Source organism: Canis lupus, chromosome 30 (assembly GCF_048164855.1).
Source record: "Canis lupus baileyi chromosome 30, mCanLup2.hap1, whole genome shotgun sequence".
Taxonomy (NCBI): Eukaryota; Metazoa; Chordata; class Mammalia; order Carnivora; family Canidae; genus Canis; species Canis lupus.
Window position 1 is genome coordinate 37,406,600 of NC_132867.1, and position 22,878 is coordinate 37,429,477.

A 22,878-nucleotide genomic window follows, 5' to 3' on the forward strand; every position below is an offset into this window, starting at 1 on the left:
CCGGTCAGAGACGGAAAAACTTAAAAATCAGTAAGGATATTAGAAAGAAGCTAAATCATGGCAGTGTGATTTACACAGTGAAGAACACAAACACAAACTGGTCGTTACTGGGGGTGAAAGGGAGTAAATCTTCATTTTGAAGGTGAATAAAAGCAAGATAAGCATCTATCTTGTCTTTTTGATACAAACTTTACCACTAGGTGAAGAGTACATTTGGGTAAATTTTTTAGAAGCACCCACTGTAACAAATGAAGACTTCAGAGTTGAGCAATCACTGTTTCATGGCTCCTAATGAGTTAATGGACCCAGCCAGTGAGCACCAACGCCTGCTTCCCTCATGAAGAGACAACACATATTATGTGCCTTTTCACAAAGTAACTTAAATGGTCTTGCAAAGAACTGAAAACACGCCATGAAACAATTGGAAATTTAAACACAGACTGAGTATTTGATTCTACTGAATTATTTTTTTAAGGTTATGATAAAATTAGGACTGCTTGTAATATTGAAAATTTCTTATCTTTTAGAATTACACAGACATATTTATGAACAAAATGATACACCTGGGATTTACTTCAAAATAACACTGAAGGGAGAAAAGCAGGTATTTGTAAAGATGGAACAAGAATGGTTAAGCAAAAATTTACCATAGTAAAAACTTAAAGAACAATTTCGACATTTTCCTACAATTAAAAGATTCCAACCCATTACTAAAATATATTTATATGATTATTTATATCACTAATGGAAGTAAAAAATGCATAAAATAACCATATAGATATATTTTTGTAAAAAGAAACAATATTAATAGATATCCTAAAACAAACCTAAATATGCCTAGTGGTACCTCTGGTACAACCACTCTTCGTTTCCAAGCCTGCAGGTCACGTTCTGTAGCAATCTGACTACGTGGAGCATTTTGATGCATCTGACGAACACCTTCAACTTGTCCACTGCGACGCAGACCAATGTTTGGAGGGGACTGGATGTCTAAGCTCAGCCTTCTAAAACCTAAAGAAAAATTGTCAAAATTGATTCCAAAACAAATATGCATTGAACATATAATAGGAATATACATTCCTAATAAGCTACAAAAAACAAAAATACCAATCAAAACAACTCTGTAAAAAAGATTCATAATGTAACTGAGATCAAAATACAGGACACCTTTTAACTTCAACTTCCATTTTTACTAGACTTCCTGAAATCTTTTAATGTACAGATATTTTCTATTATACTGCTATTATTTGCAATCCTAAAGGTCTTGCCTTCCTCAAAACTGCACACTAAAAACACCTCTTTTTGGAAAAATTAGCATTGCAGATAGTCTCTTCAAACTATGGTGGCTTCATAATAAGAGCTAAAACACCAACATTACTTGTGACTTTAAGAGATAATCTGTGCCACTGGGGCAGGCAAGCTCCCAAAGTGGATATTAAAACTTCACAAAATGCGATAGGGAAATGCTGGCAAGCTCCTGAATTGGAGCTGAGAGAGTGAAGGACAGGGCAACGCAGACCCCAGGAACCCAGCCTGTGCAGAGCTGATCTGGGGGGCAAAGGAGGCAGGGCAGCCTCCCATGACTGCAAGTCAGCAGGATGAATTATGGAGCCCAAAGTGGCAGCAGATATCCCAGGTAAAGTGCTTGTTTTCTTAAAACATTGGATAAAGGGGCTCCTCCTATTAGTGTAAACAGAAACTATGGGCTATATCCATGCTTGTAGGATGACAAAAAATTCTGGGAGTACCAGTGCAGCATGACATGGCAGGGAGCACGGCTTCCCTAACCTTCCACGGCATTCATCTTCCCCCGTTGAGTTTCCATCTGTTTAACCACTGTCTGCTCCTCTACATTATCTCCACTACTAATGTAATGAATACTACATTCCAGGATCAGGAACTTCATCCTGAAAATTCATTCAAGCCTTCTGATTCCATAAGAAACATTTAGCGCTCTAACCAACTAATATTTTTTAATTAAAAATGTTTAAAGGGAAACCTAGAACTGTAGTTTTCCTTAAACATTCAAACACACTTTGTTCTTTACTCATTTAATACAATTTTATAAATACTCTTATCTTAGAGCAAAAAAGGTTTTAACAGCCTCTCTAGGTACTTGAAAATCAAACATTCGTTTACTAGCACACCAACTTCACACCTAATGAAATCACCCTCAGACTACTGAAGTGGTAAAAATACACTTCATATTTTTCACACTGCACGTAACTGACAGTGACTTCATTTACTCTCAGTTCAGCCTTATTAAGACAAGATATTTCTCATACATCTTACCTCTTCGAGGTGTTTCTTCTCCACTTGGAAGTCCACTGGGAAGAGTATCCTGATCTGCTCCCATTCTCTGATCCTGCTGCTGCTGCAACTGTCTTATCATTCCATCAAGAACACTGGACTCTGGGCTTCGTTCACCATTATCATTGGTTTGTAGGCTTATAATCTGTTCAATCACCTCTCCGTCACCTGTACATTCAAAATCATAATAAACACAAATAGGAAAACTCTCGAACCCTAAACCCCTGAAGTAAGCATGTAGAAACACGCGGACAGCGGAAGCTTCATTTTATTGTTACACACTAACAGTCCCCTCAAACTTATACAAGACATACTTCATTCAACTCTGATTTCCTGAGGTCTCCAGACAAGACCAGAGTAACAATGTGTTATTTCTGACGTACAGAAAAAGAGTGGCATTTCTTCTCTGCTCTCTTTTTTTTTTTTTTAATTTCTTAAGAGAGTAATACTCTTCAACAAACTATGGCTGTAGCTCCTGAAAGCAGGTGCAGTAGAGGGAGGGAGGGAGAAGCTACACGTGCCTCGCCCACTAAGCTTAAGTTCCTCTATCCCTTAGGTATGCTTTTAGCATAGCCAGTACCCATAATTCTTCAAGTACAAAATCAGAATTTTTAAAAAGTCACTTTGCTTCCTTATTTTTCAACTAACAGGTTCAGTTAGTATTAATGGATAGAAAGTGTTAGATGGTTGTGGGGTCTGGAAATTTATCTAAACACTAACATATCCTCCCACATAAAATCAATCTTCTTTGAACAGAATACAGACCAAGCCCCCACCCACTTATAAGTAGAACCCTAACAGATTGAAATTAATAGGGTATTTGCAAAAAGAATGAAAAATATAACCTAGTCTCTACAGTAACAGATCCAGAAACTAAAAAATGTCATATACTATTTCAGGAAAAAAAAAAAATACTTGCATCCTACTATCTGAATTAAATTCCCTTGTATCTCATGGATAACATCTCCATTTCACCATGACCATCAATGAAGAACTTACATGAGCTAAATGTCCTAATTCTGTATCTTAAAATCACTGTTTCTATATTTTCAAAAAATGAGCTAAGAAAGCAAAAAGTGGAGCCCTAATCTAAAATGATAAAAAGATTTTAATTAGAACAGGGAATGGTAAAAGATTCCTAAGACCACCACATGGAATGAAAGGGAAAACAACAGAAAAGATGACTCCTGGTCCTCTCCCTCTCCCTGTAAAAACCCGAGGTCTACAGAACATAGAACTTTTCATTCATAGCACAAAACACTTAATGTAACATGGCAAATATCATCAGAACGAGTTGGCATAATGCTATTCAAATACTGAAATATTAAACTTGGGTTCTATGGGTTCCCAAGTGGCTCAGTCAGTTAAGCATCTGCCCTTTGGCTCACATCATGATCCCAGGGTCCTGAGATGGGTCCAAGTTGGGCTCCCTGCTCAACCGGGAGTCTTTTCTCTCTCATTCTGCCTCGGAAATAAAATGTTAAAATAAAAATAAAGTGGGGTTCTACCCATGAAGATTTAAGTACTATAGGAACTGCCCTCCCCACCATAAACTACCACAACCCTGGAAAAATTATATACATGCATAAAATATATATATAACCCTGGTTTTCAGACACTGGACAACAGATACAGAGCACTGTAATCCCTGAGGGAAGACCAATAACGGAGTCTAGCCTTCTGATTGCCCCAGGTAACAGTTGGAGGCACTTTCCAGGCTGCAAAATAAGGAGAGGAAACCCAAAGAGCATCCAGAGGTTTCAATGAGTTGAGGAGACAGAGGTCAGAGCTTGGGAGCAGCAGGGAAGCCTAGAATATGCAGGGCTGAACATCAGAGAAGAGTGAATTGCATGGAAAGCTCAGAGATACACAGTAATGCTGAACTGATCCTTTGACTAAATAATGATACAATGCACACACTGGGTAAAACTCCACCCTGCAGGTGGAAAAAACATGAAAAGGCAGTATCCCAAAAAATTCCCAGAGCTCTCACAGAGCTAAAAATAGTCCATGTTCCCACCAGCCAGAAAGAGATACTTCAGAATATATAGAAGATTTGTTCTATGCATACTTCCAATCTTAAACTCAGAAGAGTTAAAAATGTGTGTTTAAGGCAATGAAAAGTACAATGACTGTTCATGGTCTGGTGCCAGAAGTTTTACCCACTGCTGATTCCATACCATCAGTGCAATTGTCAACACAATCAAAAAGGTAAATATTATTACGAAATAGTTGCAACTTTGAAGGCCTCATAAAAAAGATCATGGATAAAACCACAGGTCTGCAAACCACACTCAACAATTCCTGTCCTACAGCAACCATTAAAAGTAACTAAGACAAACAGGTATCTTTAGTAAGATATTAGTGGAGATAGTATGAGATACTAAAAAGTAATCAATTTCAAACAAGGCAGGAAAAAAAGAAAAGGCACAAAGAATAGAAAGGATAAAGAGAAAAGAATAGCAAAATGGTAGAAAATTAACCCTGACCATACTAATAATTTTTGAATGTAAAAGGCCTACATTTTCCAATTAACAGGTTCAAATTGGATTGGTGCCTATAAGAAATCTGTTTTTTTGATTTTTAAAAGATTTTGTTTATTTATTCATGAGACATACAGAGATAGGGAAAGACACAAGTAGAGGGAGAAGCAGGCTCTCCGTGGAGAACCCAACATGAGACTCAATCCCAGGACCCCAGATCACGCTCTGAGCTGAAGGCAGACACTCTACCATTGAGTCACCCAGGTGTCCCAAGAAATCTGTTTGAATATAAAGACATAAATTGGTTATAAAAACTGAAAAGAGGGGATCCCTGGGTGGCGCAGCAGTTTAGCACCTGCTTTTGGCTCAGGGCGCAATCCTGGAGACCCGGGATCGAATCCCACGTCGGGCTCCCAGTGCATGGAGCCTGCTTCTCCCTCTGCCTATGTCTCTGCCTCTCTCTAGCTCTCTCTCTGTGTAACTATCGTAAATAAATAAAAATTAAAAAAAAAAAAAAAACTGAAAAGAGGGGATCCCTGGGTGGCTCAGCAGTTTAGCGCCTGCCTTCGGCCCAGGGTGTGATCCCGGAGTCCCGGGATCAAGTCCCACATCAGGCTTCCTGCATGGAGCCTGCTTCTCCCCTCTGCCTCCGTCTCTCATCAATAAATAAAATCTTAAAAGAAAAAAAAAAAAAAAACTGAAAAGATACACCATGACAATACTAAAGAAAATTGGCTGGATTAGTATTTTAATATGAAAACAAAATAATAGTCTTCAAAAGAAGAAATGCTACTAGGGGAAAAAAGGAACAATTCATAACGATAAAAGAATTCACCAAGAGAACAATCTGAAATGTGTCTGCACCTAATAACAGAACTTTAAAATACATAAAGCAAAAATTAATAAAATCAAAGAAAGACCTAAGATAAACCCAGTTGTTAGTTTGGTACTTCAGCACTCCCAAGAGGAACCCCAAAATGGAAAAAAGCCAAATGCCCTTCAACTGTTACTGAATGAATAAATGACAGTATATGCATACAACACTACTCTATTAACAAACAGGAACAAATAGCTGATCTGTGCAAGAACAAAAATGAATCTCAAAAGCAGCATGCTAAGTTAAAGAAGCCAGACAGAAGATTTAGTATTGTACAATTCGACTTATACAAAGTTCCTCAAAAATACAAAATTAAAGTGACAAAATAGAACAGTCATTCCAAGAAAGCCAGAAGAACTTTTGAGGGTATTAGAAACATTTTGTACCTGGATTGTGGTAGTTACATGACTGTTCAACATCTGCCAAACTAATTTGACTTGTAAAACTTAAATTTGGTGAATTTTGTTTTATGTAAACTATACCTTAAACTAATAGAAAATATGTAATTGAAACAGTAAACATATAGTGATTTACACATCAAGTTTTAGCCTCAAATATAACTGGTGATTAACTTTTTTTTTTTTTTTTAAGATTTTATTTATTCATGAGAGACAAAGAGAGAGAGGGGCAGAGACACAGGCAGAGGGAGAAGCAGGCTCCATGCAGGGAGCCCAAAGCAGGACTCGATCCTGGGTCTCCAGGATCATGCCCTGGGCTGGAGGCGGCCTAAACCACTGAGCCACCCGGGCTGCCCAGTGATTTTACTTTTAGTAAAACAAACCTCATCCAAACAAAACAGAAGCATTTTTTTTCTTTGCTTAATAACATCTGTACAGAGAAACACTGCACTACTAGGAACAAATACAAAAACAAAACAAAACCAAACCTCTGCCCTTGACTAGGGCAGGCAAAGTACAAGACAGGACTCAAACATCTTGTGCCAGAAAGTAAGGAAATGTTCAAGGGATGCAGTAAAGAGAACACTCAGCCTGAAAAGATTCTCACACTCAAATCTAAAAACAGTGTTAGCAACAAAATAATAACCATTATGGATTATAACCCATTATATAACAACCCCGAAGTCCATATTAAAATTTAATGAACTGTCTAAACATATAAAAGGCAGACTAATAAAATGCAAATGCAATGATGACAGAATTAGAAAACAACCATTTTGCTGCAATCTTTGGAACAACTGAATCAAGCAAAAATCATCAGTGGACTCTAAAACTTTTAGGTAAAGTTGTATCTCCCCACAAATGTTTTACTAATTACAAAGAGAAAAATAACTATGGTGCAGAAACTTGGCAGGCACCACCTTAACCAAATTTTTTCAATAACATCATCAATATTTGTATAAAACACAATCATAAGCATCCTGATGTGATGCTGCAGGTAAGCTACATCATCATTTACACACTGTATTCTATCAAAAAATGTACAACCTGGGGGCACCTGGGGGCTCAGTCAGATTCTTCATCTTAAGAGTAATAAGTTTGAGCCCCACATTGAGTGTAGAGATTACTTAAAAATAAACTTAAAAAAAAAAAAAAAAAGTACAACCTGAACTTCACCAATGACAATTAACTTTAATGTGCAGTCCCAAATTGAGATCCACATAGGGGAGAACAATAAAAGTTTTAACAGGCATTAGAATAACAGACAACATTTGATTGCAGACTATAGATTTCATAACAGTATTACATCAGTGTTAAATGCCATATTTGGTAACTGTTTATGGTTACATAAGAGAATACCTTTGTTCTTAGAAAATACATATTGAAGTTATCTAGGGATAAATGAACACACATGCAGTCCAGAACTTAGGTGCTTAAAAATAATTGTATGTATCTAGAGATAGAATGACAAAACAAATACTGCAAACTATTACTGGTGATCTAGAAGTTCGTGAGTTCTGTATATTTTACATTTTTCAAATAAAAATTAAAAAAAAAAAATTTACACTTACTTGTTGCCACATAGCCTAGCTGTGGAACCAAATGTTCATCTGCAGAATTTTCTCGGCCTGGTACTAATCTCTGATATTTAGTTGGATGAGGATTTCCATCTACATCTACCAAGAATGGTGGAGGCATAAGGTGAGGAGCCTGCTGAGTTTGCTCATCTAAGACATAATTATTAGAATCTCTAATCAGTGGTCGATAGTCAGTATGGAAGAACATCTGATCAGGAATCTGAAAAAAGAAGTTTACAGATAGACATTTTGAGGTTTATAAAAGTTAAAGAATACAAATATTAAGTAGCTATGTATAATTTGAAAAAGAAACTAATTCAATACACCTAACATATTTTCAAAACCTCTTTTTTCCCCCAAAACATCCTTAATAACTACTTATAAATAACTACTTACAATAACTACTTATAAAAAAAAACACTAAAGATAACCTTTTACAGACAAACCAAAAAACAAACTTTTAATATAGAAAATAGATGGTTACCAGAGGGGAGGTGGGCAGGGAGATGGGTGAAATAGGTGAATGGAATTAAGAGTACACTTCTCTTGACGAGCACTGAGTAATATACAGAATTGTAGAATCACTATATTGTACACATGAAGCTAACATAACACTGTATGTTGACTACACTAGAATTACAATTTTTTTAAAGTGGTTAAAATATTACAAAAGAAAAAAAAAAGACCTTTTCATATGGCTTGCTGCATCCAAAACCAAATATCAGAAGGTGTCCATGAGAATCTGTACAGGCAAAATGCTGTCCATCCTGTGAAAACTTACAGTCAAAGACAGCTCCATGTCCTTGCCCTTCAATCTAGGAAACACAGAGGAAAAAAGTTATAACCAATTCTACACAAGTGCATTTGCTTTATCAACCGTTTTCATGTCAATTACCTGCTACAGCTACGTCACTTTTTTTTTCCCAAGATGTTCAATGCGGGGCTTGATAGCTAGTCTAAGAATGATTTCTCAAAATCATAGAAGGAAAGATCATAAGCCAATCCAAAGTAAAGTCTTCCTTTACTTCTTAGAAATGAATGACAATTTCATAAACAAGATAAATGACTCAAGATCAACAAAGTGTGGTATTCGTGAGTGAAAATCAGTACTTTTCTAGAATTTAAACTTTCCGGGGGATCCCTGGGTGGCGCAGCAGGTTAGCGCCTGCCTTTGACCCAGGGTGCGATCCTGGAGACCCGGGATCGAATCCCACATCGGGCTCTCGGTGCATGGAGCCTGCTTCTCCCTCTGCCTGTGTCTCTGCGCCTCTCTCTCTCTGTGACTATCATAAATAAATAAAAAATTTTTTTAAATGTTTTAAAAAAATAAATAAAAAAAAAATAAGCTTTCCACTAAGATGACTGACCACCATGCAAAAGTAGGAATGCTGCCAAGTCACAAGAGAGCACATGGAAATGCCTGCACCTACCTTATTTCAAACTACCACAGGTTTAGGAAGGATGCTCCAATTACAGCATGAATGTTGCCTTAATAGACTGCTTTTCAACTTTTATTCTTGTTCTTCAACTGAAATTACATTAGTTTAGCACTACCAATTTATAGATAAATGAATTGTTTCATTAACAGCTTGTTGTCTAAGCCTGTAACTCTCCAATAACTGAACTTTAGGGCAAGTCTGATCAGTGATGGAAAATCAATCACCCAACTCACTAACTGCCAAAACAAACTCATCCCATGCCCAAATATTGCTTAAAAATCAACACTCCAGGGGATCCCTGGGTGGCGCAGCGGTTTAGCGCCTGCCTTTGGCCCAGGGCACGATCCTGGAGACCCGGGATCGAGTCCCACGTCGGGCTCCCGGTGCATGGAGCCTGCTTCTCCCTCTGCCTATGTCTCTGCCTCTCTCTCTCTCTCTCTCTCTCTCTGTGACTATCATAAATAAAAATTAAAAAAAAAAAAAATCAACACTCCACTACCACTATACCACACATAAATGTGTACTGATTAACATACATGAAAATTTAGTTACTGGGATAATTAAGGCACTACCCTATTACACGTACACATAATATGTATACAAATTTGTATTCTCTCATAACATAAAAAGGAATAAACGGAATAATTTTCTTCCAATTTTTTTAAAACAAAGGAACACCAATTCACCTACACAGTCCTTTGAGAAGCGACCTTCACTACAACCCTACTTGTACCCTGGCACCACTTCACACCCCTGGCCTGGAACCTCCAGTCCAGGTAAAGTAGAGGCAACCGCCCTTCTCTGGCAAGTCAAAGATGGTGGCAGCTAATTTCCTGTCATACATGTGCACCTAAGTGCACCAAAAGTTCTGCTAAGGTACCTGCAGAGAAGGAAGTTTTCCTGAGTAGGATCTTGCAGAGCAAGCCAGACTTGGGTTTCTCCCTATAGTTTAAAGAGTCCTCCACAGTGATTCCTGACAAAATGCAATGTACAACTGTGCTTGTACAACAATTCAATGTCACATTGAAGGTTATTATGTATTTAATATAATAACATAATGGTGGTAATTTATAACCCTATGTAAATCTGTCTAACAGAAAACTGGGAGTCTCTCAGCTGAGCCATAAAGGTAAGAAGAACTCAGTCCAGGTGCCTGTGTGGCACTTCCAACTCCTGATTTCAGTTCAGGTCATGATCTCAGGGTCATGAGATCGAGCCTTACATCAAGCCTCACATGTGGCTCTGCATTCAGTGGGAATCTGCTTAAGGTTCTCCTTCTCTCTCTTCCCCTTGCCTCTGCTCACATGCTCTCTCAAATAAATTTTAAAATCTTTTTTAAAAATAAAAGAAGTTGAAAAAGAACCCAGTATATGCAGCAAAGTTTGTATGTCTCACTGGAAGTAAGATCACCATTGTCCACTTGAATCTGCTTTGGTTCAGAAGTTGTTTAGGTTATATTCTGCTGAAAGCCTGAATTAATGTAGTTTTCTGTTTTGATAAGTTAAATTGAGGATGTAATGTTCTTAAAGAGTTTTAAAGAACAAATAAGAAAATGGGAAAAAAAAAAAGAAAATGGAGATACCTATAAAATTTAAAACCATAGAAAAATTGCTGAAAAAGACTTATTTTTCCAATAATTTAAACCCAGAGATGCAACTTTCTGAGATGCCTAATTACACATGTGCAATTCAGCAATGTTTTTTGTTATTTTAGTGCATTTTATGGTAATAAATACTGCATTTTGAACTGTTTGTCAAGAATTGTCCAAAATAAGCATGCTGCAATAAAAAATTTAAGGTTTAAAAAAAAAAAAAAAACATGGAACACATGGACTCAGAGGGCCTTCAATCAAAGGTCTAAGAACCACATTCATCTCTACACCCTACTATTAGACTTCCTCTAAAATGAATTACACTTTGAACTGGAACAAAATAAACTTTACAGTAATTTTACAAAACATCTCATATGTATATCAAGCAATAGTCTTGACAACACAAAAACTCTTTTATACAGTAACTCCCCTCAGAATTTAACTTAAGGAAATAATCACAGACCTACATAAATAGCCATCCATGTACCTGGATATTCAAAGTGATGTCACTGTGCATACTTCAGAAACCATTTAAACACTCAACAGTAGGTTAACCATATAACCTGAGAAAGGATGAATTTTCCGTCAAAAATGTAATTGCAATTTTTTAAAAATATATTTCAGATTCTGGAAAATATTCTTCACATAAAATGAAAAAAAGATTACAAAACTATGTGAGAATGCCAATAATAAATATGGAAAGAATGATGCCATTAAAAATCTTCAGTGGATACTGTGAAAGTTGAATGAGGAATAGGACATTTACAGAGCTCAAAATACCTCATGAAAAAATTAATAGTTACAAAGAGGGGGCAAAAAAGTTGCAAAGAGGGAAAACAACTATTTTATTGTGAGGAAACCTGGCAAATACCACCTTACCAAATATTTAAAATTATCACCATCAGGGCACCCTGGGTGGCTCAGTCAGTTAAGTGTTCGACTCTTGATTTCAGCTCAGATCATGATGTCATGTAGACCCAGCCCCGAGTCTGGCTCTGCAGTGGGCATGGAGCCTACTTGAGATTCTCTTTCTCTCTGGCCCTCCCCACCCTACTCACACTCTCTAAAAGTAAGTAGTTATAAAAAATTAAAATAATCAGCAGCAAAAAAAGGTGTAACAATCAAATCATGAAAAAACAGCAGACAAAAAAAAAAAAACAGCAGACAAAATACAGATATTTATTCTGTAACATTATTTGTCTGCACTCCTCAAAAAAGTTAGAAAGTGAGAAATAGAAAAAAAAGGATTTCTGAAGATTAAAGAAACCTAGAAATATAATGCCAACGAATACAATGCATAATCCTTAATTAAATACTGCTCAAAGGGCCAAATATAACTAAAAGGACATTACGAGAACAATTGACAAAATTTGAATATAAAGCTGGATAATATAATGCTATTTTAACAATGTTAAATTTGCTGATTTTGGTGACAAGCTTGTGATTATATATGAGAAATTTTTTAAAATATGCAATAGGATCCTAATTCAGTTTTAGAGTATTACATGTGTTTAAAAAAAGTATTACATGTGTTTGGCTGGAAAAACCCAATGATGTTTTTGATTCCCAGACAATTTCATTCAGTATTGTTTTATTACCAAATATTTCAATAAATTTAGTGAAAATATGTATAATAACCATGATTTTGCTAATTTAAACAAATTCAAACACATTCACATATATACAGAGGGCTAAATAAATCATTTGAAATTCCTTCCCTAGTGTGACTCAGTTACAGAGAGAATTTCATGAGTATCTATACATGTATGTCTGGCAGATATTTATTAGGCTTCACGTATCCTGATTCCTATATAAACTGCCAAAACATACAGATTAGGTTCTGGCTAAACTTCATAATCCGAATACTTGAAACCAATGCAAGCGTACATTAAGATACACTTCACTTACCATATTAAAATAATGTTTCACCTTGGTGCCTTTTGTAATATCCCATATAAATATGCTGCCATCATGTCCTGCAGATAACATAATTCTGGAATCAAAGGGATGTGTCTCCAAAACAAATACTTCATCAGCATGTCCCTTTATTCAACAAAGTCATATAGTTAAAGAGGGTTTGCAAGCCATTAAGTTTAAAATTAAAAACCCATATTGTCATAGCGTGTAAGGACTTTTAAAAATATACTAATGATAGTGATTTGAACATCAGCATATCTATAAATTTCTACTCATTTGATAATCAGTGGACAAAACTTTTAACATATTTTATAGCTTCAAAAATCAAATTACAGTTCCAAAAAAATATTGATTTGTTACATTATATAAAAACAAACCTACCAGTAAGTTATGAAGCAGTTGTCCTGTGTAAGAATTCCACACTTTAAGGACGTGATCATTCACAGCTGTGACGACAATGCTATCATTCTGATTCCAAGCAATCATTGTGACTTTGGGTTTCATAAACCTTTCCTCTTCCAAAGATAAGTCCCTAAGGAAAACATACACAATGTGTAAATTCATTTGAAAAGTACAATCAGTACAAAAATAACTGAAGTGATCCAGTTCATGTCCATACATAATCATATATCTAATGTACATCTGACCCATAACAGATTATCTATGAACAGATTATGACACAACTGGGACGAGAAGGGGATGAGTAAGAAACAGTTCAGGGGCACCTGGGTGGCTCAGCTGGTTAAGTATCTGGCTGTTGATTTTGGCTCAGGTCATAATCTCACGGTCCTGGGATCAAGCACCGTGTCAAGCTCTGCACTGAACATGGAGTCTGCTCGAGATGCTATCTGCCCCCGCCCCCCGCCCCTTCTCCTGCTTGTATATGCTCTAAATAAATAAGTAAAATCTTAAAAAAAAAAAAAAAAAAAAAAGGAAAGGAAAGAGAAAACACTGTTCAGTCTAAATGAAAGCAGATGTTAGGACACCACTTCTGATCATAAAAGCAAAGCTTTTTCTCTCTACTCCTTTTCTATTATTCCCTTCCCGTGACCCCAAGCCCTAAGAACAATAATTTTGTTATCTCTCTCTCCAGAGAAGATGACAAGAAAATTTTAAGACAACAGAAAGAAGGTAATGCATTTTCACATCTCCAATGTCTAGAAAAGTGCCTAGCACACAGATATTCAATCTGTTGAACTATAAATAAAACTGTACTCATCTCTTTACACTTCCCTATAGATGGTTACTATGGGTCTCTTGGCAAGAATGGCCTTGAATACAAATGTCTGCAATATTCTGCAGCCTTAATTAACAAGATAGGGAAAGTATCTCTGTAAAATATAGTCAGTAACAGAGAGAAGGTAAAACCTAGCTGCTTTTGCAGTCAGATAATACATCTTAAGAAATTATAAACATCTAATAAACACCTATTTTAATTAAAGAAAACAGCTGTAAGAATATGGAATAAGTGCCATGTAATACCTATCTATATAAGCACAATGGAACACCAACAAGAGAATAATTCTAACCAGACTGGTCAGGGAAAAGCGTAACAAAAGAGGCAAAAAGAGTAAAGGCTAAGCCTCCATGCTTCTCTTTAAACTAAAAATCTGTGTAATAACCTTGAAGCAATAGACATACTACATTTCATCAAGTTGATCACTCAAGATTAGAAACCTAAAACAAATACACCCATCAATTCTTACATACAGAAAACTGTGGTTCTCAAGATTAGAAAGATGTAGAATTTTAAATGAGAAAAGAATATTCCCATCATTGGGGGAAATTACAGGCAGAGCACGCTCCATGGCAGCAAGAAAACTGAGCAGTTTCCAGTCTCATTAAAAATTTTTGTATTTGGACACCTGGGTGGAGTGGCTCAGCAGTTGAGCCTTTGGCTCAGGGCGTAATCCCAGTTCAGGGATCAAGTCCCATGTCAGGTTCCCTGTAAGGAGCCTGCTTCTCCCTCCACCTGTGTCTCTGCCTCTATGTCTCTCATGAATAAATAAATAAAATCTTTAAAAGAATTTTTTTTGTACTGAAGTTGTTACAATGATGTTCCTATTTTGCTTAATAATTGTTCACAGGTAAATGTGAGATTTCGAATTATCCTAATGAAAACAACCTTTATTATTATAACCAATCAAGGACTGAGAGTATTCACTCTTACATTAAGATGGTTTTGAATATCCAGACAGAACATTTTCAAGTAATCGTAGAGATGATTTGTTTGTGAGCAAGGATTATCTGATTTCCAGTATACACTCTTCTCTCACTTCCCTAACCACAGATCATTTCACAAAAATGTGCAGATCAAATTTATTTTAAAGCCAAATAAAGCTCTTTGAGTCACAGCAGAGAATAGGAGTTAATTTCCCCTATAATTATTAAAAATAAACTAGACATGTGGATTTCCAAACAACTGAATGTGAAACATTTCTTAGAAAAAACTGTTAAGAGCTTTGATATGGCACTACCCTAGACAGGCAGTAAGGAAAAATTCCTAGGGATATGAGATTTATGTATCTATGTATCAGATATGCAGGAAGTAGCCATTCATTTAGATCACTGCTCTTCATAATAGAAGGTGGCTCCAATCCCCTGACAAAGCAGTCAACCAAGAGAAGAACCAAGTAATTATGATGCACCTGCTTCCAACAAACCATCTCCACTTACCCTGAGACTCTGGTTGCCATATCCAATAAAATACTTCTCCATTCCAACTGCTCAAATCTCCAAATTCTTGCTGTTCCATCTCTGCTACCACTTAAGAACCTTAAAAAAATTCAGAGAAAGATCTTATACTCATGTACAGGACACCAAGAACTACAGTTAAAATCACAAGCAAAAGCATTTCTCATGTAGCTATCTTGACTGCCAGTAAATGTATAGGTGCTAATTCAAAAGACAGGGATTTAGAACAAATCTGAATGGGAAAAAAATCTAGTTTGCTCTCATTTGCCTGGTCCTATGGAGTTAAAGCACATTTCAAACTCAATCGACAGCTTATCAAACAAATTGAGTTTTAAGAAGACAATGTACAAGTAGTATCTGGAGGGGGAAAAAAAATAGGAAGGATCAAAGATGTGCAGGAAGATCAGTTAGAGCAAAAACTCCATTGTAAGCTGCTTCAATTTAAACTCTAATTCATGTTGGCCACCATGTAAAAATAAATCCATCTTTTAACAAAGGAAAATGTTAAAAACTGCAGTTTAGGAGGGTATTATGCTGAGTGAAATAAGTCAATCGGAGAAGGACAAACATGATATGGCCTCATTCATTTGGGGAATATAAAAAATAGTGAAAGGGAATAAAGGGAAAAGGAGAAAAAAATGAGTGGGAAATATCAGAAAGGGAGACAGAACATGAGAGACTCCTAACTCTGGGAAACGAATGAGGGGTGGTGGAAGGGGAGGTGGGCACGGAGTGGGGGTGACTGGGTGACGGACACTGATGGGGGCACTTGATGGGATGAGCACTGGGTGTTATTCTATATGTTGGCAAATTGAACACCAATAAAAAATAAATTTATTTTTTAAAAAATGCAGTTTAGGAAAGGCACCTGAAATTAGGGACCAGGAGGGAGTAATTTAAGTGACAATTTTGTTGCATGACCCATCACAGTGGTTTATTAGAAGAGATTTTTTTTTTTTTTTAATTATTCTAACATTAGGAATTTCATCATCTTTACACCTAATAGAGGAGCTCCTTTTGGCCACAGGAGCCAGTGGAAGCTACAATTCTAAAAACCTATGTGCTTCATGTGTTTCCCTCCCTGCTACAGACACGTTCATACAGATAACACTTAGCACTAACTGCCTGCAATATACAAAGTGATATATCAGCTGCACTAATATGAAGCACAGTGTATTTGCCTAAAAACACACTCACAGACACACTTACCGATCACCATTGTTACAAAATTGGATACTATCAACTTTATCCTAAAAGGGGACAGAAAACAAACACAAAAGTGATCACACTCTTGTTCATAAATAAAACAACAAAAAGAAAACATTTTAGAACTAGAAGCACATTTCGTTTAAAACAAGAATGCATACTCGTGTTGAGCCCCTTCGCTCACATGCGTATCCTACATTAAGAGCAAAAAAACCAAGGACCCCAACGAGACTACAAGGAAACCCTCCTTCTAAATTTACAACTATGGGATCCCTGGGTGGCGCAGCGGTTTGGCGCCTGCCTTTGGCCGAGGGCGCGATCCTGGAGACCCGGGATCGAATCCCACATCGGGCTCTCGGTGCATGGAGCCTGCTTCTCCCTCTGCCTATGTCTCTGCCTCTCCCTCTTTCTCTCTCTGTGACTATCATAAATAAATTTAAAAAAAATTAAAAAAAAAAAATAAATTTACAACTATACTTAAAATGAATTACATCTCTAGGAGAATTCAAATGTGGAAAGTGATGAAAACAAAGCAGCTGAAAACAAGGCATCACTTTGATGACTGATTAGGTATAGAAAATTTTTTTTTCTTTTAAAGTGATCTGGATCTGTTTATCAAAGAACTTCATAGAACTTCCTATAGGAAAAATGATGACCTGACCACTGACCAGAAATCCTGAGTTATCTATCTTACTATACATTAATAAAACAACATTCTTATTTCATGAGCATGATTAAGGGGAATAGGCCCCTTGAAACTAAACCCACCCAGATAAACTGTCATAATCAAGACTTTCAACAGTAAGGCTGAAATAACCACAAAATATTAGCACAGTCACATACTTAGTTGTCAATAATATCCTTACCTTTTTTTTTAATTTAATTTAATTTAATTTTTTTTTATGATAGTCACACAGAGAGAGAGAGAGGCAGAGACACAGGCAGAGGGAGAAGCAGGCTCCATGCACCGGGAGCCCAACGTGGGATTCGATCCCGGGACTCCAGGATCGCGCCCTGGACCAAAGGCAGGCACTAAACCACTGTGCCACCCAGGGATCCCAATATCCTTACCTTTATATGCAATCCCTCCTACATTTAAAATCGGATTAAGTAACAATTTTGTTAGCGATATTTAACTATGTACCAATAGGAATCTGCAGAATTTTATAACATAAATACTTACAGTGTGGCTTTCAAGTTCTGCAATTTTTTCAGGTGCTTCAAAACCCAAAAAATACATTCTGATAACATGATCAGTACTACCAGTGGCTAAAAACATACCACCTGAAATAAAAAATGTTAAGATTTAAAAACTCAGTTTGTTAACCAATATCCAAACAAACCAAATTTCTATGTCAACTTACTAAGCAAGATCTCTTATCCCAAAATTAAGTTTATCTCAAAAGATCCACTTTCTAACTCATTGTATAAAGAAAGACCTTTTAAAATAAATATAATGCAAAGTGGTGTTGTAATTTACAATAAAAAATATATGTATTTGGTCTTCATCCCTTTTTGGCACAGAGCTCCTAAAACCCTTGGGACTTCCTAAACAATAATACTGATCCAAGTATCTTGATATTCATCACAAATCCATTTTGCCCAAACCAGAGTTTATATTAATGAAGTGACTCTTGGAGAGTGCACCTAAGAATGGGAATGCTGACTGCCAGAAGTACCAACCACGTGATCAGAAGATTGGCACTTTCTGTCCAGCTCCCCTGACCTCTGGAGGGAAAAGGGGAGGGGAATCAATCACCAGTGACTTAATCAACTGTTGCTATGTAACAGAGCCTCCATAAAAACCTTAAAGGACAGGGCTTCCAAGTTGGTGAACCTGGAAAGATTTGGAAAGAGAAGCATGCCTAGAGAGCGCCCATACACTTTAACATCCGTGTGGCTGTTACTCAATGATATACTTTTATAATAAGCTGGAAATCTAGTAAAATGTTTAAGTTCTGTTGAGCTGTTCTAGCAAAATAATCAAACCCACAAAGGAGGTTGTAGGGACCTCTGATCTTTAGCCAGGTAGTCAGAACCCCGGTTGACAACCTGGTCTGAAGGGGGGAAATGGGATCTTTTAGATCCCATTTAGGGATCTGAGCCCTTAACCTGTGGGATCTCACGGTGTTCTTTAGGTAGATATCAGAATAGAAATGAACAGCAGGACACCCTGCCAGTGCTGGAGAACTGTTTGATGGTGTTTGGAGGGAAAAAAAAAAAAAAAAAACAGAACAGAACATACAAAAAAAAAAAAATACATACATCAGATGGGACTTTAATTAAAAAAATATTCAATCTGGACATGTTCACTACTATCTCCTACTACTTTATTAATTGTGGCAACCATATGTTCTGCTACTCAAAGGTGTTTGACAAAAGGGGCTCTGCTTTCTAAACTTCATATACTAGCTTCAGAATACAAAATTGACTTATTCAAGTTTTCAGGCTTTTATGGGAGAAAGTCCTGGACTTCTCCTAAAAAAGATTACAAGTTCACTATACAAGAAAAGAAAATGTACAATAATTTCACAAAAATGAGTGGAAAACAAACTTAAACTATAAAAATCTGCAGTTCAGCCTGTTCAAGAAAACCACGGTTTTGGTATATCTCACACAGGGGACCCATTGGGACACCTTAAGCCTCCTTTCACCAGCTGACTCTGTTTACCATTAAAATCAGAGAATGGTAGCATGGGGGAGTAAAAGACAAGGAAAAAACTAATTAAATAAACATCTTGGATTAAACCTAATGAAATGGGCATAAGTCATCTACCATCCATCTGATAAACACTGTTAGCAATAATGCGGTCATTCAACAAATGCTACATAAAACTAAGAAAAAAAATTACTAAAGTTATCTTACCAACACTAAAAGAAGAACAAAGCATCTGAACACCTGGTCTAGGCTTTTCAGTGAACTTCAGGGGACGTGGGCTTTAAAAGAAGAAGATGTTATTTTATAACTCATTTGTTCCACACTAACAGAGTTTACAATGTTGGTTTTAATCTAGCATATTCAAATATTTTTTATAAAGTACATTATTATACCTTATAAAGTACCTTATTAAAGTACCTTATTTATAAAGTACCCCACAAGTATTTGTGCATATGGTATTATAGCTGGATGGACTCTGGAAGGCACTGTCCAATCTGTGTGTCCACAAGACTCCTATCCCACAGCCAGAGCAGACCTACTGACTCCCATATCTTGTTACTGAGGAGACTAAAGCTCATGCAAGTAAATCTGCCATCCAGGCTCGAGGGCGGGGTACACAACCACCAGGGAACAGCACTACTCAACAGAAACAATGCGAGCCACACATGTAACCTCAAATTTTTATAGTAGCCACATTAAATGTAAAAAAGATAAAATCAGTTTTATTTCATTCAAGCTAATATATCCAAAATACCACATAAAAATAAAATATTGAGAACTTTAGATTCTTTTCATATTATATCTTTGAAATCTTCCAGAATAGAATATACAAGATACATACTACATTTCAATTTGAACAGTTTTCATCAAAGATACTTGATCTGTATTCAGGTTTCATAAAACTCACAGTTGAAAAACTAAATTCAACACAGTCAAGTTATATCAAACATGCTTAACGGTTTTGTGATACCTGAATCAAGTATCAGTTTTTAAGATGAAACTAATAATTCAGTTCCTCAACTGTACTACCCACACCTGAAGTGCAGTTCCTCAACTGTACTACCCCCAGTACAGTGCTCGACCGTCACACAGAGCTGGGGGGTACCATTCTGGACAGCACAGATCTATAACCGGTCTTCAGATTCTTAAGGAATCCGGCCTAAATTTTTGAGTATGCATCTAATTATACATTTCTAACATTTTTTAAAATGTTTCACATACATACAATCTCCCTTATTTTTCCACAAAATGTACACACTAAGAATTGCTATGCTTCTTTTACATACCCCTCTAAATAGTACATTGTAGGGGCTCCTGGGTAGCACAGTTGGTTAAGCATCCAACTCTTGATTTCAGCTCAGGTCATGATCTCAAGGTTGTGAAATCAAGCCCCAAGTTGGGCTCGGCACTAAGCAGGGAGTCTGGTTGAGATTCTCTCTCTCCTTCTCCCTTTGCCCCTCCCCCTGTACATTCTCTCTCTAAAATACATAAATCTTTAAAAATAAATATTATATTAGGGATCCCTGGGTGGCGCAGCGGTTTGGCGCCTGCCTTTGGCCCAGGGCACGATCCTGGAGACCTGGGATCGAATCCCACATCGGGCATCCCGGTGCATGGAGCCTGCTTATCCCTCTGCCTATGTCTCTGCCTCTCTCTCTCTCTCTATCATAAATAAATAAAAATTGAAAAAAAAAATAATAAATATTATATTGTAAAGTGAATAAAACATTAATGCCTTATACACTAAAAAAGTAAAAAGGCAACTACTTTACCAAACTTCCCTTTATAATCAGATTTCATCTCATTAGACTAAATTAAACATTAAAGAAAGAAAACTTATCACACAATTACAGCCACTTACCTGAATTTCAGGGATTCTAAATCCCACTGCCAGAAACAAACTGTCCCATCAGCACCAGTAGAGACCATGTATCTTTGGGAGCCTTTGGCCATTGGGCTAAACTAAAAAGCAATAACACAGACAATTCAGGTTCCTGGGCTTCTAATTAAGTCGTAGTTTAATGGTTTTTCAAAGTTAATTTCAACTGACACAAGTAAAACGTAAGAATTACAAAATACAAATGACTATATTACACTGGAAAATCATAATCTTTAGTCTATCTCTAATTTATATACGTAATGTGATCTCAATAAAAGATTACTTTCAAAACTAATAAACAAGAATAGCCAGAAAAACTTCTACAAAAATAAAGTGAAGGGAACCCTGGGTGGCGCAGCGGTTTAGCGCCTGCCTTTGGCCCAGGGTGCGATCCTGGAGACCCGGGATCGAATCCCTCGTTGGGCTCCCGGTGCATGGAGCCTGCTTCTCCCTCTGCCTATGTCTCTGCCTCTCTCTGTCTCTCTGTGTGACTATCATAAGTAAATAAAAATTTTAAAAATAAAATAAAATAAAAAATAAAAAAATAAAAAATAAAGTGAAGACCTGGTCCTATTAAAATGAAAGCTGTCACAAAACCTCAATAATTAAAATTATAGGACATGGTAGGTACACTAATACAGTGACCAATGGAAAAATAAATCATAAAGTCCAAAACAGACTTTAATGTGAGAGTTAAGATAAAGGTGCCATCTCAAATCGGTTGGGGAAGCAATAGATCACTACATAAATGCTTTACCAACTATGCAGCAATCTGGAAGCTATTCTTCAGACTGTACACCAGGATAAATTTCAAGTGCATCAACAAACTATTTTAAAAAGAAAACTATGGGATCCCTGGGTGGCACAGCGGTTTGGCGCCTGCCTTTGGCCCAGGGCGTGATCCTGGAGACCCGGGATCGAATCCCACATCGGGTTCCCGGTGCATGGAGCCTGCTTCTCCCTCTGCCTGTGTCTCTGCCTCTCTCTCTCTCTCTGTATCTGTCATAAATAAATAAAATATTAAAATAAATAAATTAATTAAATAAATAAATAAATAAAATAAAAAGAAAACTATAAAAGTATTCTAAGAAAACACAAGAAATAAACTGTAACTTCAGAAGGGCTATGTTTAACAAAGTTCAACTGTGTTACATAAACAAGCTAAACAGAAGGCCAATTTGGACCAGAATCTAACAGGACTTAAAGGATGAAGAGAAAAATACAAAGAAAACAAACTAGGCAAAAGAATATGAACAAAAGTACCAAAGTGAGAGGGAATATGGTATATGGTATCAACAGAAATATCTAGATGACTCAAGTGCTCATTTTTGGAAGTGGTGGAGGAATGGGTTAAATGGGTAGAGAGCAAGAAGTAACTGCAGTTCTCAACTAAACCCCAAATGTGTCGGTCACACAGTAGTATACAATAGTTACTGAAAGGAAACAGATAAGAACAATAACTAAGAATCCATCCAGTTAATCTAAAAACCTTAACTGGAAGGAAGTAGTCCCTTCCTTCCCCCAGAATGGGGAGGAAAGCTATGAGCAACACCACAACTCTCTGACTCATAAGGCATTCAAGACAAAGGAGCTCAGCAAACAAAGACCAGTGCCACTAACAGAAAGGAAAGAGCTGCGAAGAATTTTTTTCAGGTTATTTACATAATTATTTATCATTAAAACGTCCCAGAGACATATAGTTTATTATCTGTTTTATGACTTTTTCCCAAGATTATACACTCTGAAAGGGAGGTAGGATTTGAACCTAATACTTCTTCAAAGAAGCTTCTTCCAGGTTCCTTCTTCTCAAGCCCAGGAAAAAAGGGGCGTTTTTTCCCAACACGTTAA

At 36.7% G+C, this 22,878-nt stretch overlaps 1 protein-coding gene across 2 annotated transcripts in view; it reads right to left on the minus strand.

The window, feature by feature from the left end:
* The window catches only part of BRWD1 (bromodomain and WD repeat domain containing 1), a 119,283-nt gene that overhangs the window by 63,404 nt on the left and 33,001 nt on the right, over positions 1 to 22,878 (minus strand). For both annotated transcript variants that reach the window (XM_072806994.1, XM_072806993.1), the window contains exons 9-19: positions 21,013 to 21,113; positions 19,359 to 19,429; positions 17,676 to 17,776; positions 16,496 to 16,536; positions 15,269 to 15,367; positions 12,974 to 13,124; positions 12,584 to 12,718; positions 8,332 to 8,460; positions 7,640 to 7,865; positions 2,293 to 2,478; positions 828 to 1,011 (exon numbers count right to left, since the gene is read on the minus strand). In XM_072806994.1, coding sequence (XP_072663095.1) covers positions 828 to 1,011; positions 2,293 to 2,478; positions 7,640 to 7,865; positions 8,332 to 8,460; positions 12,584 to 12,718; positions 12,974 to 13,124; positions 15,269 to 15,367; positions 16,496 to 16,536; positions 17,676 to 17,776; positions 19,359 to 19,429; positions 21,013 to 21,113 — 1,424 coding nt within the window. The remainder of the gene's footprint in view (positions 1 to 827; positions 1,012 to 2,292; positions 2,479 to 7,639; positions 7,866 to 8,331; positions 8,461 to 12,583; positions 12,719 to 12,973; positions 13,125 to 15,268; positions 15,368 to 16,495; positions 16,537 to 17,675; positions 17,777 to 19,358; positions 19,430 to 21,012; positions 21,114 to 22,878) is intronic.